Source organism: Daphnia pulex, chromosome 4, assembly GCF_021134715.1.
Source record: "Daphnia pulex isolate KAP4 chromosome 4, ASM2113471v1".
In the NCBI taxonomy this organism is placed as follows: domain Eukaryota; kingdom Metazoa; phylum Arthropoda; class Branchiopoda; order Diplostraca; family Daphniidae; genus Daphnia; species Daphnia pulex.
The window spans coordinates 7313820-7328598 of NC_060020.1; the positions used below are offsets into that span (position 1 = coordinate 7313820).

At 37.5% G+C, this 14779-nt stretch overlaps 1 protein-coding gene across 1 annotated transcript; it reads right to left on the bottom strand.

The window, feature by feature from the left end:
• Positions 1–92: 92 nt before the first annotated feature.
• Positions 93–2823, bottom strand: LOC124192308 (integrin alpha-PS2-like). Its single transcript, XM_046585524.1, has 8 exons — positions 2555–2823; positions 2343–2461; positions 2195–2268; positions 2026–2125; positions 1917–1954; positions 1603–1827; positions 376–1512; positions 93–311 (listed from the first exon to the last, which is right to left on the bottom strand). Exons 1-8 carry the CDS (start codon positions 2740–2742, stop codon positions 216–218), a joined length of 1977 nt encoding a protein of 658 aa, XP_046441480.1. The 5' UTR covers positions 2743–2823; the 3' UTR covers positions 93–215.
• Between the last annotated feature and the right edge of the window lie 11956 nt (positions 2824–14779).

Here is a 14779-nt window from a genome sequence, read left to right on the forward strand (position 1 = left end):
TTTTTTTTAAATAGTAGCGATATTAACGCAACTCCATTTATTTATTTTTGATCGTTATCGCTACTAAAGAGGTCATATTTTTCAAGATTACATAAGCTTAACCTTGTACTTTTTTCCACTATTGGATCAACATCAATAACAGACTTTATAGAAAATGAAATTAAAGCGATAAAATTCTTAACTGAAATTAAAGAATAACGCTATGAGACTCTTTATCAAGAATTAGTTTCCTTTTGTGAATCGTCGGCCTTTGTCAATTCTTCTCCATCGGTTTGTTGGGTGGGTGGCTTTTTCCTTTTGAAAAATCCCAACTGTGAAAAAAAAAATTCGTGATTCATTTTGAACGACTGAATAAATTTGTTTGAATCGTTTTACCTTGTACAAAATGCCCGTAATGATTGCGAGTATGAGAAAGGCTCCCAAGCCACTGGCAACATAAACCCACCATGGAATAGCATCGACAACCGCGTTTGCTTTACTGTCAATCATGAAAGTGAGTGAGTTGGTGCTAATGATGTTGCTATTTTCCTTGGAGAAGATAGGCAACAACCGATTAGGTTTTGTTGTTTTGTCAACCGGCTCAATAGTCATTTTCGCTTGGGCGGTTGAAGCGAAATCTTGGATGCCAGGTATGGCGTAGATGGTATTAGTTAGACATTTCTTCGATCCTGACGTAAAATTCAATTCTCGAAATAATTGATTGCGATTGTTTTCTAAGAATAAGATTCGGCTGTTGTCCTTTTCGGCGTTGAAATCCAGTACTATTGAGACCCGAAATTCCATTTCTTTCTCGACACTCGAACCGGAGTATGTTATACAGAAGCTGATGTCTTCGCAAGCTACCGGGATGGTGGTTACACCATCGGTGGAATTAGTGATGGAGCATTTACTCGTCTGCTGTAGTTTAATGATTTTGGAGACGAAATTTAGGTCGCTGGTTATTTTGGCTATTGGACGAGCGGGGATGTAAACAACAGCGGCAGACTCGTAGGCACCGATGATTACATCACTATATTTGTTCCCATCGAAATCACCTCCCGCGATGGAAAATCCAAACGTTTTCAGATGCGGACTAAACATATTTCCGGAAATGATTTGAGGGTTATCTCGCAGGCCGTTCTCTGACCCTTGATAAATATAAACTGTCCCAAGTCCGTCGTTCTCGTACGGTGCCCCAATAGCCAAGTCGTTGAATCCATCCGCATTAGTATCGCCAATCGCCGCCACAGCATACCCGAACCTACTACCGGATGTTAGCCCTCTGAGTTCTTGAGGTCTATCTTGGCTATCAAAGGTGTTCTTTGATGTTTGATAGTAAATGTAGACGGCGCCAATTTCAACTTTAAGTTCGGTACCGTTGTAATCGGTGTGGTGAGGAGCGCCGACGACAATGTCATCCCTGCCATCACCCGTGAAATCCGATACGGCTAGCGAAGCTCCAAAGTGCTCACCTGGCTGGTATCCTACTAAACTTTCTATCTCCTTTTTAGTGTCTTTGTTTAACATGTATACCTGCCAGAAAAGACAGCGCATCGTTCAGGTTTTGTTTAGCACAGGAACTGGCCAAGGTTTTGAATAAAGCGCGGGAGATTATCTAGATACCTTTCCAGCAAAGGATGAATTGATGTGGAAAGCAACAGAGGCGAGCAGGAACTCTTGTCCAAACTTGCGCATTCCGTACGTTCCGGATGCCATGGCGTAACCTAGATACCATTTATCCAAGAATGGATAAGCCGCTGGATAAAGCAAACTCGCTACATCATTTGGTTTGTCATCCTTGAGGCAAGTTGGACCTCCAAGGAGAGGCTTCAGCGAACCCTTCGCAGTCTGTAAAAGAGATGAATTTTTGTTTGAAGAGTTTAAAAGAAAAAAAAAATAGTCTGAAGGAAGTAGATTTAAAAGGAGGTCAAACTCACTGTCATGTATGTTGCTGAAAATCCGGACAAACAAACACCTTGAAAAGAAAATGCGTTAAAATCATATATCCATACCTTACTAAAGGAAATTGTATTAATGCTTCCTTACGCCGTGGAAGAAAAAGTTTAACTTTGCTAAAGCTTTGAAGATTATTTTCACTTGTGAAGCATTCCCCTTCAGCCTGGGATCCAGCACGAGGTGAACATAACTGTAAAATGATTGAGAATCGTATCATTTCGTAGAGCTATCTCAAAATTTAATTTAAAAAAGAGCGTACTAAAGAAAACTCTCGGTTGCTAACAACGGTGGCACCAAACCACCCATTTTTGACTGGTTCTAAGGTTATCCGTTCTAAGAGATTGAAATCATAATATAATGTAAAGACGTTATGTTATGTTTCATAATTTTGCTTGTTTGCCACTTACCACTGAGTGAGCTTATTCTAACTTTTTTGCAAAGGAAACCAGCTTCGAGGTCAACTGAAGTATTACATTTATAAACCGCTCCTTGAAATACATTTTCACCTGGCGACCCAACCAACCATCTATACCAACGATTAGCCACCAAATGGGAAATTGAATTAGATTTATGTAGCTTCACTCACAAAATAAGCAAGGTAAAATGGGTTGATATATACTCTGCTGGTGTTTCGGTTAAACGATGTGCGCTCAAACTATAGCCAAAATAGGATTTTGGGGAATTTGTAAAGACTCGTTCCTTCCTGACGTCCAAATTGTGAATAAATGAAGCGTGAACAATCCAGGGAAATAAGAAGATAAACAAAATTTTAAGAGTGACCCATCGAGCGATGATCATGTTGACCATAGTTTCTTAGGACCAATTCTACTCGCTGTTAACTATTCAAGACTAAAAAACTAAAAACTAGAGACTCAAATCTAATACTCACTGTCGAATAAAAAAACGATCCATGTTTGCACAATGTTATAGGATATGGTTTGCGGTTTCGATGATATTGTCGGTCGTCGTCAGTTCCTGCTTTCTTTATCGTTAAACATGTATATCTAAAGTCTTATCTGTATTATTGCAAACCATGGAAAGGGAACATGTATGTTAGTCTGGGAGCTGGGCGACAAAAAAATGACAATGATTTAGCAAAAGGTTTTTGAGGCTAAAATATGGTTAGGGGGGGGGGGGTATGACACACACGAAAAGCCACGTCTGTCGACTGGCGGCCGGGGCGTTCAAGCGTGACACTATCCCGAAGTCGGTGGGAACAGTAAAAAAATCCACTTTGTTTAGAAAATCTGAACTATCTTAAATTATATGGGACGCGGATGTACAGTATCCTTCATATAAATCCAAACCCCTTTTGGTATCCTTCTTTATTTAAAAAAAATATTTCGGCATTTTTTCTTAATTCTAATAAATGAACTTTGTAAAACAATTAATTCTACACGTAATATGAAGTCTTGAAAGTTAAAAACAAAAAATATAAATTAAACTGGGCTTTTGAAAAAGAACTGCGTTCGGATTTTAATCTTTTATTGCAGGATACTGTACAACTAAACTCGGCGGTTGAGATGACGGGAAGCTTCTTCTTTGTTTCGTCCCATCCGTGTGCTGTGACCAATAATAACATGTGCGTGTCTCTCTCCCAAACCCCAACGTGCAAAGCCACTCCTGATGAAGACATTCGAACATCTTACACACAAACATAACACACTGATCTATAAAACAAAACGAAATAAAAATTCTACAACAAAGGGATGCTACTTTTTCTAAAAAAAAAGATCTTCTTTTGACATACTCTGTAGCGGAGAAAATGAGAATCGGGGGAGATTCATTTAGACCGTCGTATAGATCGTATTGTCGTCAGTTTGCGTTTGTTATATTGAGGTATTATAAATAGTCGTATATAGTAAAAGAGCTGCGCAGACAACAAAAGTATAGAGGACGGTAGAACGGAGAACGGTATTTATCTTATCGCATTTCGTCGCTGAGGAAACTCATGCTGCAACCGCGTCGGATCAGATAGATAAAGGCAGACAAAAGTTATATATATACAGAGTTTGGTAGAAGACAGGGTAAAAACCATAACGTCTGTTAGTCAAGAGTTTCCCGAGACGTTCGGTATGCTCTCACGAAAGAGGAGCAGAAAAAAACGGGTAATATAGGGAAGAAATTTGAACCGCCAAAAATTTAGCTGCCAATAACACTAACCAAATAATGAAAAAGTAATCGGTTAAACAAAATAAATGCATAATTAAAAAAAAAAAAAAAAACAGTTTACTGCATTTTCTGTTCATATTTACTTAGTTAAAAAACATATCCCCCCAAATCTCTCTATTTCAAATTATGCGCTTGGGATATAGCGTTGCCGTTTTCACAATTGACTGAAATTTCGTGAAATTTCTTACATACTGACGTCTGATGGCCCCAAGGGCCCAGATTATGACGTCTGTCTGTCGGAAATTAAATAAAGTTGATATCCCTCTATTTTTTAAGATATAGTTCAGATTTTCTCAACAAAGTGGATTTTTTTACTGTTCCCGCCGACTTCGGGATCGCGTCACGCTTGAACGCCCCGGCCGCCAGTCGACAGACGTGGCTTTTCGTGTGTCATAACCCCCCCCTAACCATATTTTAGCCTCAAACCTTTTTCTAAATAATTGTCATATTTTTGTCGCCCAGCTCCCAGACTATAACAACAATTTTTCTTTGGGACGGTTTTAGGGACGGATCAAGGGTACGCGGAAATACTGGCGCCATCTAGTAATGACCAAATGAAACTTTATATTTAAACGCTAGATCCTTCATTTTTTAAGGTGGCTCAACAAAGGTAGAGCTAAAAGTAGAGTTAATTCAAATCTTCAAACTCAACAGTTATTTAAAGTTTATTTTTACTGTAGGCAGCGTACGTACGCCGCAAGGTACCCGAAGGGAATGTTAAGGGTATTCTAGTTGGTATAGTAGTATTGGTATAGTTTTATAAAGACAGAGCTATAGAATAGTTATAGAATAATAAAAATATTCTGTTATAAAGGTAGGCCTATTATTAAGATGAATTAATAACATTTAAAAAAAATGTATGCCCTTAGTTTCCGGAAGATTGTAATAAGCAGAAATCGAGAAAGAGATTAAAAGAATATTTCCGCATGTTTCTATCCAAACATTAAATAAAAATTAAATTCCAAAAAACCTAATATGATATGGCGCGGCGTAAGGGTAAGGCGTGACTTTGGTGCGGCGGAGGCTTCGCCCCGCCACCCCACGTCACACCGGATCTTGTTAAAATTAAATTTAAGTAACTACCTATCAGCACTTCTTTTACTGGAGATTGATAGCGTTCGGTGATAACATACAGTGACTTCTATTCTATCATACAATAGTAGTCGATTGTCACGTTACGTTTATATCCCTGTCACACACTCACATGTCTCTGTATTATCGTCTGCTGTAACAGCTATTGAAATTCTGTCAAAAAGTAACCAGAACTCCGTTTGATCAAATGCCTGAATCGATTGCAGCCAAATTTTCAGAATAGATGTAAAAAATTGTAAGCTACCGATTACTGCCATTGAAATGCAATAAAATTGTTGATTACAATCAATAATTGCCAAAAACTAGTGCATCCATCTATGTAGTGTTACGATAACTGCAAAAAGCCATCTGTGTAGTGTTACGAGAACTGAGGGTGCCCATGTAAACCATACTGCAAACGAAACTTTGACCAGTAACCCTTCGGGTAATTAATGTTTGTTTTGTGTAATAATTCAAATATAGAAAATTTGTAAAATTAAACATTGAGTGTATTTTTTCAAAAATTAATGGATTTTTTTTAGAAAAGTGCGATTTACCCGATATTTATCCTGGCCATCTCGTCCCGGGTTATTTTAAGGTCGTTTTTTTGGGGGGGGGGATGTCCCTGTACGAAACCTTTAAAGGAAAACATCCCCTTAATTTTATACCTTTAGGAAAATTATGCCTCATCACTAATGAGGTCCTGGCCCGGGCCACAACTCACAGATGAAGACCAAATAAAGCCTTTTAGTATTACCACTCAGCCTATTCCCCATTTCCCAACACACCCGCCGTTGCGCTTCTCGCGAAGCGTCAGGGCGGGGCTCAAGGCAGGCTTCACTTCCAGAGAAAAAAGGCAATAGAAGGGCTTGCAATATGAGTGGTTACACCAGTACCATAGCTATAGAGTTGAGTCAACATTAACGATGACTGTTATAAAGCTATAGAATACTGCTATATCCCTCACATGAAAACTCATTCTTAAATGTTAATAATAATATTAATGTGATTGATTCGTTTAACGATATATAGCCTTTTCCTGTTAAACATGTCGCAAATATAGTCAACTGGCATCACTCGAACTCTAAGAATACCAAATTTAAAATAAAAATAAGTAAACTGTAGTCTTCAACTACATCCCAGAAATGGAAAAAAACAACACAAATACGTTGACAAAATTGTATTTACCGAAAATCGAATATGGGTCTTAAATGCAGGAGTAACAGGTAATTTCGCAAGGAAGATAGTTTAAAAAAACCATAAATTTCACACAAGTTGGCAGAACTGAGAATCCGGATATTGCAGTGAAGAATAATTTAAAACAATGAAACGCAGTTTCTCCTTTGAGATCGTCGTGAAACCGTCTATCCAAGAAACCTTTTGCTCTTCTGTTTGCCCATATTCTAATATGTTGGTTGACTAACTAGTCTTCTGCAACGAGTCTTAATTGTTGGCCTAGGCCGAGGCCTATCTTCGAGGGAGATCTTTTGCTGGGGAAATTTCTGGTTTCTCAGTTTGACCAAATCTATACATCCTGTGCAGTGCTTTTCAGCTTTAAATATAGTGCATAACACGCAAGTCTCAATAATCACACGAAGTCTTAAATGAAATTACTTGTGGTGGATGGAAGCCTACTTTGTTGAACTTCATAGCTTCAACCCTCGCCTTCAAATCTTCTACATTGTCAGTTTGTGATTCAGATCGAACTTGATGCAGAGGAAGACCCCATACAGCACGGTTCCGTATTTAATATAAGAAAGATATTACCCCACCGAAACTTTGCCCATACCCTTCCCCGGTGTCCCCGTCTAAAATTAGTTGAACTAAATCAGTAAATCGTTGAGAACGGGGTGAAAAAATTGGTAAGTGCCATGAGTACCAATCCCGATTCTCAATTTCGGCAAGAAGCTCCAAAACCCCTTTTGCCCCATACTAATCTAATTCGTGATAAAAAGTTCCGACTCCCAAAAGAAAAAAAATCAAATTAAAATCGTTTTCAGAGCCCTGGTGGATTTTGCAGAATTGAATTAAAAGATTGTGTCTTGTCCCCTCATCTAGGGACACTTCGACGTATACATCCTCACCTGATTCCTCAAAAGTTCCGCTTCCGTTTTTGACATCCATAAACTAGAAGGCGTAAGAGTAAAATAATTGTTGCAATGGGTTCTTCCTCCTTCCGTCTTTCATAATGAGGAGAGAGAGAGTCAATTTTAACAACGTATTCCAAACAGAAAGCAAGGGTTTTCATGAAATTCTTGAACTTGAATAGTGTGCGCGGGTTTCGAAGTTCTCTTTTCAACAGTTTTTCTTTCTTCGGGATTTTCGTGAATTCTAAAACAATGAATTGCAAAACATCTTGTGATTCCGTTTGATCCGAAATGAGTAAATCCATGAAGTGATTAGTTCCGATAATCTCAAAAAGGAATAAAGTGGATCCAAAAGCGCGGGAGATACGCTTTTTGTGTTCCCAGTTTTCAAGGGTCAATTTGTAGAGATTAAAAACAATATATCGGCTTGGGAAGCAGCGATATTTCTCTAAGATGCGTCGCTACATGAAAAAGGCTTGAGTTTGACTTTTTTTTTACCCCTGCGCAGGCCTAGCCATCATAGTAAAGGTACAGAATAGTCAATCTTTTTACTCTTTAGAACAATTTTCTCCCATTTGGATTGAGAAACGGGTGTCTTCGGAATGGGATTAGTCTTTCGCAAAATTCTTGCTATATCCCAGTAGGGCAAGCCGTGTTTTCTATATAATTCACGTGTTCGTGCGAAGAACCGTTGTCACCTCGCCCTTGGCAGTCTTATTATAGTCCCATAATCTCTCAAGATGAAACTGCGTGAAAATTGTTTGCATTAAATATTGCATTTTTACGTTTGAGAAAAAAAATTTCTCTTTTTCAGCTACTGACATATTTTCACCTTATTTTTAACTTTTATGTTTTCGCTGTGTTTGACGTGTTTGACGTAAATGCGATTTTGTTCCTGTTTTGTTTCGAAACGAAAATACAAGTGGCCTTGTTTGTTTCACGTTGAATATATTCACTTCTTTCCATTCTCATTTTTAGGTTGTTTCTTTATTTGCTTCTGACGTCGGTAGGAAGAGGAAGAGAAGAAAGGGGTTAAAGAGCGATAGAATACGTGGGAAAAAAGGCTGTGATTTCAAGTTGTTTACATACACGACAGGAGTGGGACGACGACAGAGTCGGAACAAGAGCAAGCTATCCTTTCGTTCGGCTGCGGCTTTCTTGGTTTATATCTAATATTTGCACTTTGTGGCGTCGGTGGGAAGTGGAAGAGAAGAAAGGGAGAATAATTTTTTAATTTTTAACTTTTGAAACCTTTTTGACCTCTTTCCCTTTCTCGGAGAAGCGGAATCGAAAATTGTTGTATGGTAGAAATAAAAATAAGCGTGGGATAGGGAAATTATTGGCACGAGAGAAACTTAAATGAAATTCACCGAACCAAACAGAAGCGACATATACATTATCATGAGATCAAATATATCATGGTGTTGAAGATCAACGGAGCCTTTATAGATAAATAAAAATATTTTAATGCATGTAAAACTATTACGATCTTTTAATTTAACTTACCTTGAGCGCTGTGTCGAGAGACGAATTCCTGGAGATGACATGGAATCCGATGTTCATCGAAGGGAATTCCTTCCCAACGAATAACTCGAGCACAATAGCAAGAAAGAGGAAACACAGAATTTTTCAGAGAACTGAAATAGGCATCGATTGTGACATCTATTATCACGGAAAACTTTATCGGCAATCAATTGAGGACTGTGTATCCAGAAATGGTTGCAATGTCAAGATGAGCTCCAGCATCCCACCAGAGTATTAAATATGGAAAGATATTCATCCGAATTGAGGTTATCTCCGTCATCTCAGGCCATGGCAAAACGATATGCCTCATCGGCCATAAGGTGAAGCGGAGTAGCGCCAGTAAAGTTGATGCCGTAAGGATCGGCTCCAAGTTCAAGGATCTGCTTGATGATTGGCTTGAGGTTGTCGGATGTTTGAAATTTGCTATTAAATAAACGTTCAACTCCAATCTCAAATCCAGATATATGGGGTCAGCCAATTACAACATCGTAAACGAGCGAAGTCACTTACTGGCAGTTCAAAAACCGATAAAAATGTTTTTCGCAAACGCAAGTATTTATTATTTCCCAATGTTTCATATTTTATACATGCACAAATATTAATTTTTATTTTCTTTTTTGTCCTTGTTGCCACAGAGGTGGCTCCATTAAAAGTTGACGCATAATGTGCAATTTCTCCATCGACTGCCGGAATCGGATCTACTGCCTGAATCGGATCGACTGCAGGAATTGGAACTATTGGAACATTTGCAGGTAGTTGGTCACGTGCCCTTGCTTGAAACCGTTGTAAACGGAATTTTTTCAATATGTAGAATGGAATCAATTGTGCTAGATAGATAGCTATCAATTTCTTCACGACACACATAGCCTTCTTCAAACAAAATATTCAGTAATGGCGAACATTTGCCATGTAATTTACGAATTAAATTCCAGTTTTCAATTAAGCATTGAGGTGTACATTCCTTTTCATTTTGCATATTTTTGGTTAAATGAAAAATTTTATCTGATTCATTGCATTTGGCGCACAATTTGTGGCACATTTTGAGTATGAGAGTGTTGTGGTTGATTTTAAACAGGTCTTTATGCTAAAAGAAAAGAATGAAATGGTAGGTATGTTAACGCCGAACATATGAAATCGTACCGATGACTCTGTTACTTCCATGGATGAATTTGGTATCATTGACTCAACTTTTCTTATTAGCATGTCACCTCATTTCTCTTGTCCATTTTCAATATCAGATAAGTATGGTTCTAATATGTCATCCATGTCATGGGTTTTTTCCTTTTCTTCTTGGAATTCGAGACATTCTTCGTCACAGGGTGGATGCATTTTATGCGAAGTTGAAGTGAGATATTGTAATCTAAGTGAAATGCTTGTTACTTAATAATTAAATTAAAAATTTCATGGATCCAACATGTAACTTTTCAAAATTTTAACTTAAAGTTATTTGGAATTGCGATGGCGATCAGGATATTTTTGAATAAGGAACTGGTTTTGTGCGATTGTCAGTTCGCAAAGGTTGGATCACGTTTGAAATCTTGAATGTCTTTTCGTTTTGTACCCGATTTTTTTTCAGTCGTCTTGAATTGAGTCGAATTTTGCCTAATTTCTTTTTCTTGGTATTTTGTTTTCTATCTTTGTGTTTTGGGAACTGTCGTTTCTGCGACGCTTTTTTGAAAGTCACTCGATCGTAGGTTATTTTTTTGCCGCGCGTTTCTATTGAAGTGTCGATGAGTCTTGCCATGTCGGCCGGGTTGGAATAAAGGCAATTCACATCGCAGTTTATCGTGTCAATTGTTTCTATGTCCGCCATTTTTGTTGGTTGTTTTTGTTGTCTGTATTGGCTCCCCAAGCAAAGTGGAATTTGGTAATCAGTGTGTTATTTTTTTTAATTTTTTTGTGTAAGTTAATTGCTATGTATCCTGCTTAGTATGTGTAGTAATTTGTGTTTCCTGATCACATTTCATGTATTTTTAAAAAAATGTTTTCCCCTAATGCTTACGGTTTTAGAGACTTAATTGTCGGAGAATCAGCCCGATGGTAAAAAAAGGTGAAAAGGAAAATATGAAAAAGGGGGGGATCCATACTTATTATTAATAATAATATTACTTATTATAATATAATAATAATTCATAAAAATTTGAAATAAACACACTTATTTTTATCTGTAAGTAAGTAAAGTTAGACACATCTGATTTTTGTTTTGCAATTTTTTTTGGGTTTTACTTCGATTATGTCACCTTTGGTGGTGTTAATTGAGGTTTGTTGAATTTAGATGTTGGTTGTGGCATGCTGAATCGAAAACTTGTAGAACCAGCCTTTCAGATCCAGGTTTTTGTTGAATTTAGTGTCATCATTCCAAAGGACAAGTTTAATCTGAACATGATTTTTTAATTTACAGTGTTGTTTCAAACTTTGATTTCAATTTTTGTACGGTTTTTCCAGGTGTTAAGGATTTATCGAAGACATCAAGTTCCTTTTTGCTGTTTCCACCCTTGACTACATGATTTGGTTCCCACTCTTTTCGGATGATGGCCTCAACATCTAATGGAAGTATGTAGTAATGTTTTTTTATTAGATCGGAGGGTTTGTGAAATTTGTGTACCTGTTGCAGTTACATGGGGAAGATCTTGAGTTTCTTTGAGCAGAGTTCTTTTAACCATGTTCGTTCCTTGAAAATGAGGTTTTGTGTCCACTTTTTTTATCTGGGAGAAGTTTTGTTAGATTTGGTTGGGCCTTTTTGTAAATTTGTTTAAATTTGTTTAAATTACCTGCGTTCTTTCTGGTTTCTGCTATTACGATTTCGTGAATCAATGGGAAAATATGATCGACACTGATCGCTTCGTCTACTCTGGCATATTGTAGTGTGTAAAATTGTCCTTTCTCGATAACGTTGAAGTTTTTCTGTGCTTGTTTTCCGAATGCCTTGATCCTAATGATTCCTGATTGATCTTGCAGACCGAAGAAAACATTTTTATGGTAGTTTTTAATAGGAAACAGTCTTGAAATCCGTTCTACTCTTCCTTTTATTTTCCATCTGAAATGTGAAAAATTGGTTAGTAATGTAGACTTATTAAAAAAATAAAAATAAACGTGCTCAATCGATATTACGTTTTGAGTTGAGGAGCGATTTCGGTGACTTTGTTGTAGGATTCCTGTGACATCGCCAATGTTTTTTTCGCTTGTTCCGGCTGTGGCTTGGTTGTTTCCTTCCTCGCCGCTCGAATTGCTGTCGCTCTCTCGAATCATTTTGACGAATTGTTTGCTTTGTCGATAGAACTGAGGGTTATTTATAGCAAAGTCGGTTGTTGGTATGTCGAAAATGGTTTCGTTGAAATTACGATGATTTCTTTTTATTCTTCGGCTTTAGTGGGTTGGAAGACGGGGTATATAATGTTTAACCTACGTCTGGTAACTTCTTTGAATTGAATTTTTCTTTTTATTTGATGTTCTTTGGATGGATCTTTAATTTTTTTATAATATATTTTTATTATTGATTTCGTCTGTCGTCGTTGTTGCTTTTTCTCAGAAAGATGGAAACCTTTTAGATTTTTTCTTTAATTTTTTTCGTTTCATCTACGTTCCAAATGACAAATTTAATTCTAACTTACTTGCTTCAAAGCATATTGTATATAAGAAGTATATCACAATAGGCAGAGTGGCAACACATATATGCCAAAAGCCTTAAAATGTTTGTTACAGTCAATAATCAGCTGACCACAACACACAAGGGATGGGAGTCTTCTGTTTAAATACCTTTTTCCAGGAGTAGCAAATTGGGAGGTAGCCAGTGTCGGCTTTATGGGTAGTTAGTGCGGGGTAGCTAGTGCCGAAGGTAGCAGGAGTCCCCATGCCAACCCAAGTCTATGATTCCCGAATCAAAATGACCGGATTCCTTCGCCTGCAGTAACAATAGCTGTCATGGTGTCGCAAAAGTATTTGAACAGACTGTTCTGAATACAAACAGGCATCCCCAGAAGGTGGTTCAGAAATTTTGAAACATTATTTGCATAGTCATCATCCAGTTTAAATTTATCAGAATGGTTTTTGCATCCACGAATAATACCTACATCAATTAATGCAACAGCAACATCTTCGAAGGGATAAAAAATATACACCTAATGGAATGGTTTAACCATAAAAGTATGAACCCTCAACCCTCACCCTCAAAGAAATTTCCGATGTAATCAGAAGGAGGCAAGGCAGGAGCAGGGGCTAGAAGAATCTTTTCTTGATATGCAAAGAGAATTGTTTGCAGTATCGATCTCAGGGCATCTCGGCCATAAATGGTATTGATGTTGAACTGAGAGAGTTCTGTGGCATGTCTATCACCATGGGTAAGTGCACCCAAACTTTTTAGACGTTTTGCTACAGCAGACGCAAACCGCCGCTCCCCTGTCACACCAGAGATTTAAAAAAAATATATTCTGGAGCACAGACCTGTAAATAGAAAATAAAACAAATTTTTAACAAATCTTATCTCCTGAAAGTTACTTATAAGCGTACTTGGTTACTCCAATGGGTGCGACCAAACTGTTGAAGCGCCCGCTCGGCACTCCATGGTAGTTCCAGAGTAATTATGTGAACACGTTGGCGTTGATTTTTGACTCGCCGGTCAGCCTTAAAATACAAAATTATAGTTGAAAGGTACACACAGTTTCGATGTATTAGGTTAGATACCTGTAGCGAAATTCCAACACAGGTGGTCTCAGAAATTATGGCTACATTTTTTTTTTCAGCCATGAAGCGATCTTTTTCTTCAATGTTAATCATTTTCAGAGTGACATATTTTTCGGTTCTTGACATTTGCTGGATCTAAAAAGAAAAAAAAAAATGGTTCGAAAGTAAACAAATATATCTTTTCGAAAATGTTGATTACCGAACAATCGTCGTTTTTAAAGAGTCTACTCTTCCGTCCTGTAATTTCTGCCACGCATTGTGGACCTCCCAATTTTTCTATAAGCTAATCGAATTACATGGTAGTTCGTTTTGATCCTCAATCAGTATCTACATTTCCAGTTTCTTTTGAACAGCCAGCAGTTCATCTGGACTCAAGGTCAGAAGGATGGCTTCAGAAGAAGCTAGGTTTCCTCCACTAGTACCTGGATTTAAAAAAGTATGGTTATTGGACTGGAAAAGAATGCTTATATTTTAGTGGCTACTACATTCTCCGAATGACTCTGACATGATGTCTCGATGGTCTGGAAGCACAGTACCTTTTTTCCTATTCAGAACCTCTTCTGAATAAATTTAAACGGACAGGGAGGGGGAACTGTTTGTCAACCAGGGTTTGCATACCCCTTTGGCCTTTCGCAGTAGAAAAAAGCAGAAATATCATTTTCATTGTTGGGGTGCTTAATTTAGAGATTCTGCCTCTCCAGTAGATTGGAGACCGATTATTACGCATTTTTCACATTTCAGAGCAGACTGATTGTTTTTATTACTTTTAATAGTTACTTTTATTAAAAATTACGAATTAAAAAATGAAAACTAGAATCGAATTTAGCTTGTATATTTTCCCAATCAGTAAACGAAATAAACTTCTATCGAAATTTGTCTTCCATTTAAAGAGGGAATACTGCAAAAGTATCTTCATTTGGCACGGTGGTATCATCGTCCGAAATATTGCCGTCGTTATTTAAAAAATTGGGATTGCTTTACATTTTACATCGGAAATGCTTACTTCTGATAAAACATTTTCTAACAACTGACCTCGGCAATTTTTCAAATATTTGCGGCGTTTCTAAGATTCTCGTACAAGCTTGATATCACATACATTTGTCGGCCAATTAATAAACAAGCCCAGCGCGTTGCACAACTTGTGAATCAAGAAGACAGTTTCATTGTTTAATTAAACATAGTTGTTGGGTGGCAAACACGACAGCCTCCAGTGATCACACTGTGCTACTTTGAATTGTTGTTCTCTGGTGTTTTCAAATGGAATAGTTTGCCCATTCTTATGCTCTTGTTTTAAAATCACTGAATTTGGG

Bases quoted from the DNA above. Each gene is read 5' to 3' on its own strand.
- LOC124192308 (XM_046585524.1), bottom strand. From the start codon at position 2,742: ATGGTCAACATGATCATCGCTCGATGGGTCACTCTTAAAATTTTGTTT. The intron at 2,462-2,554 runs GTATATATCAAC...TCGTTGGTATAG, and splicing joins TTAACCGAAACACCAGCAGA to ATGGTTGGTTGGGTCGCCAG. The intron at 2,126-2,194 runs GTACGCTCTTTT...ATCATTTTACAG, and splicing joins GCAACCGAGAGTTTTCTTTA to TTATGTTCACCTCGTGCTGG.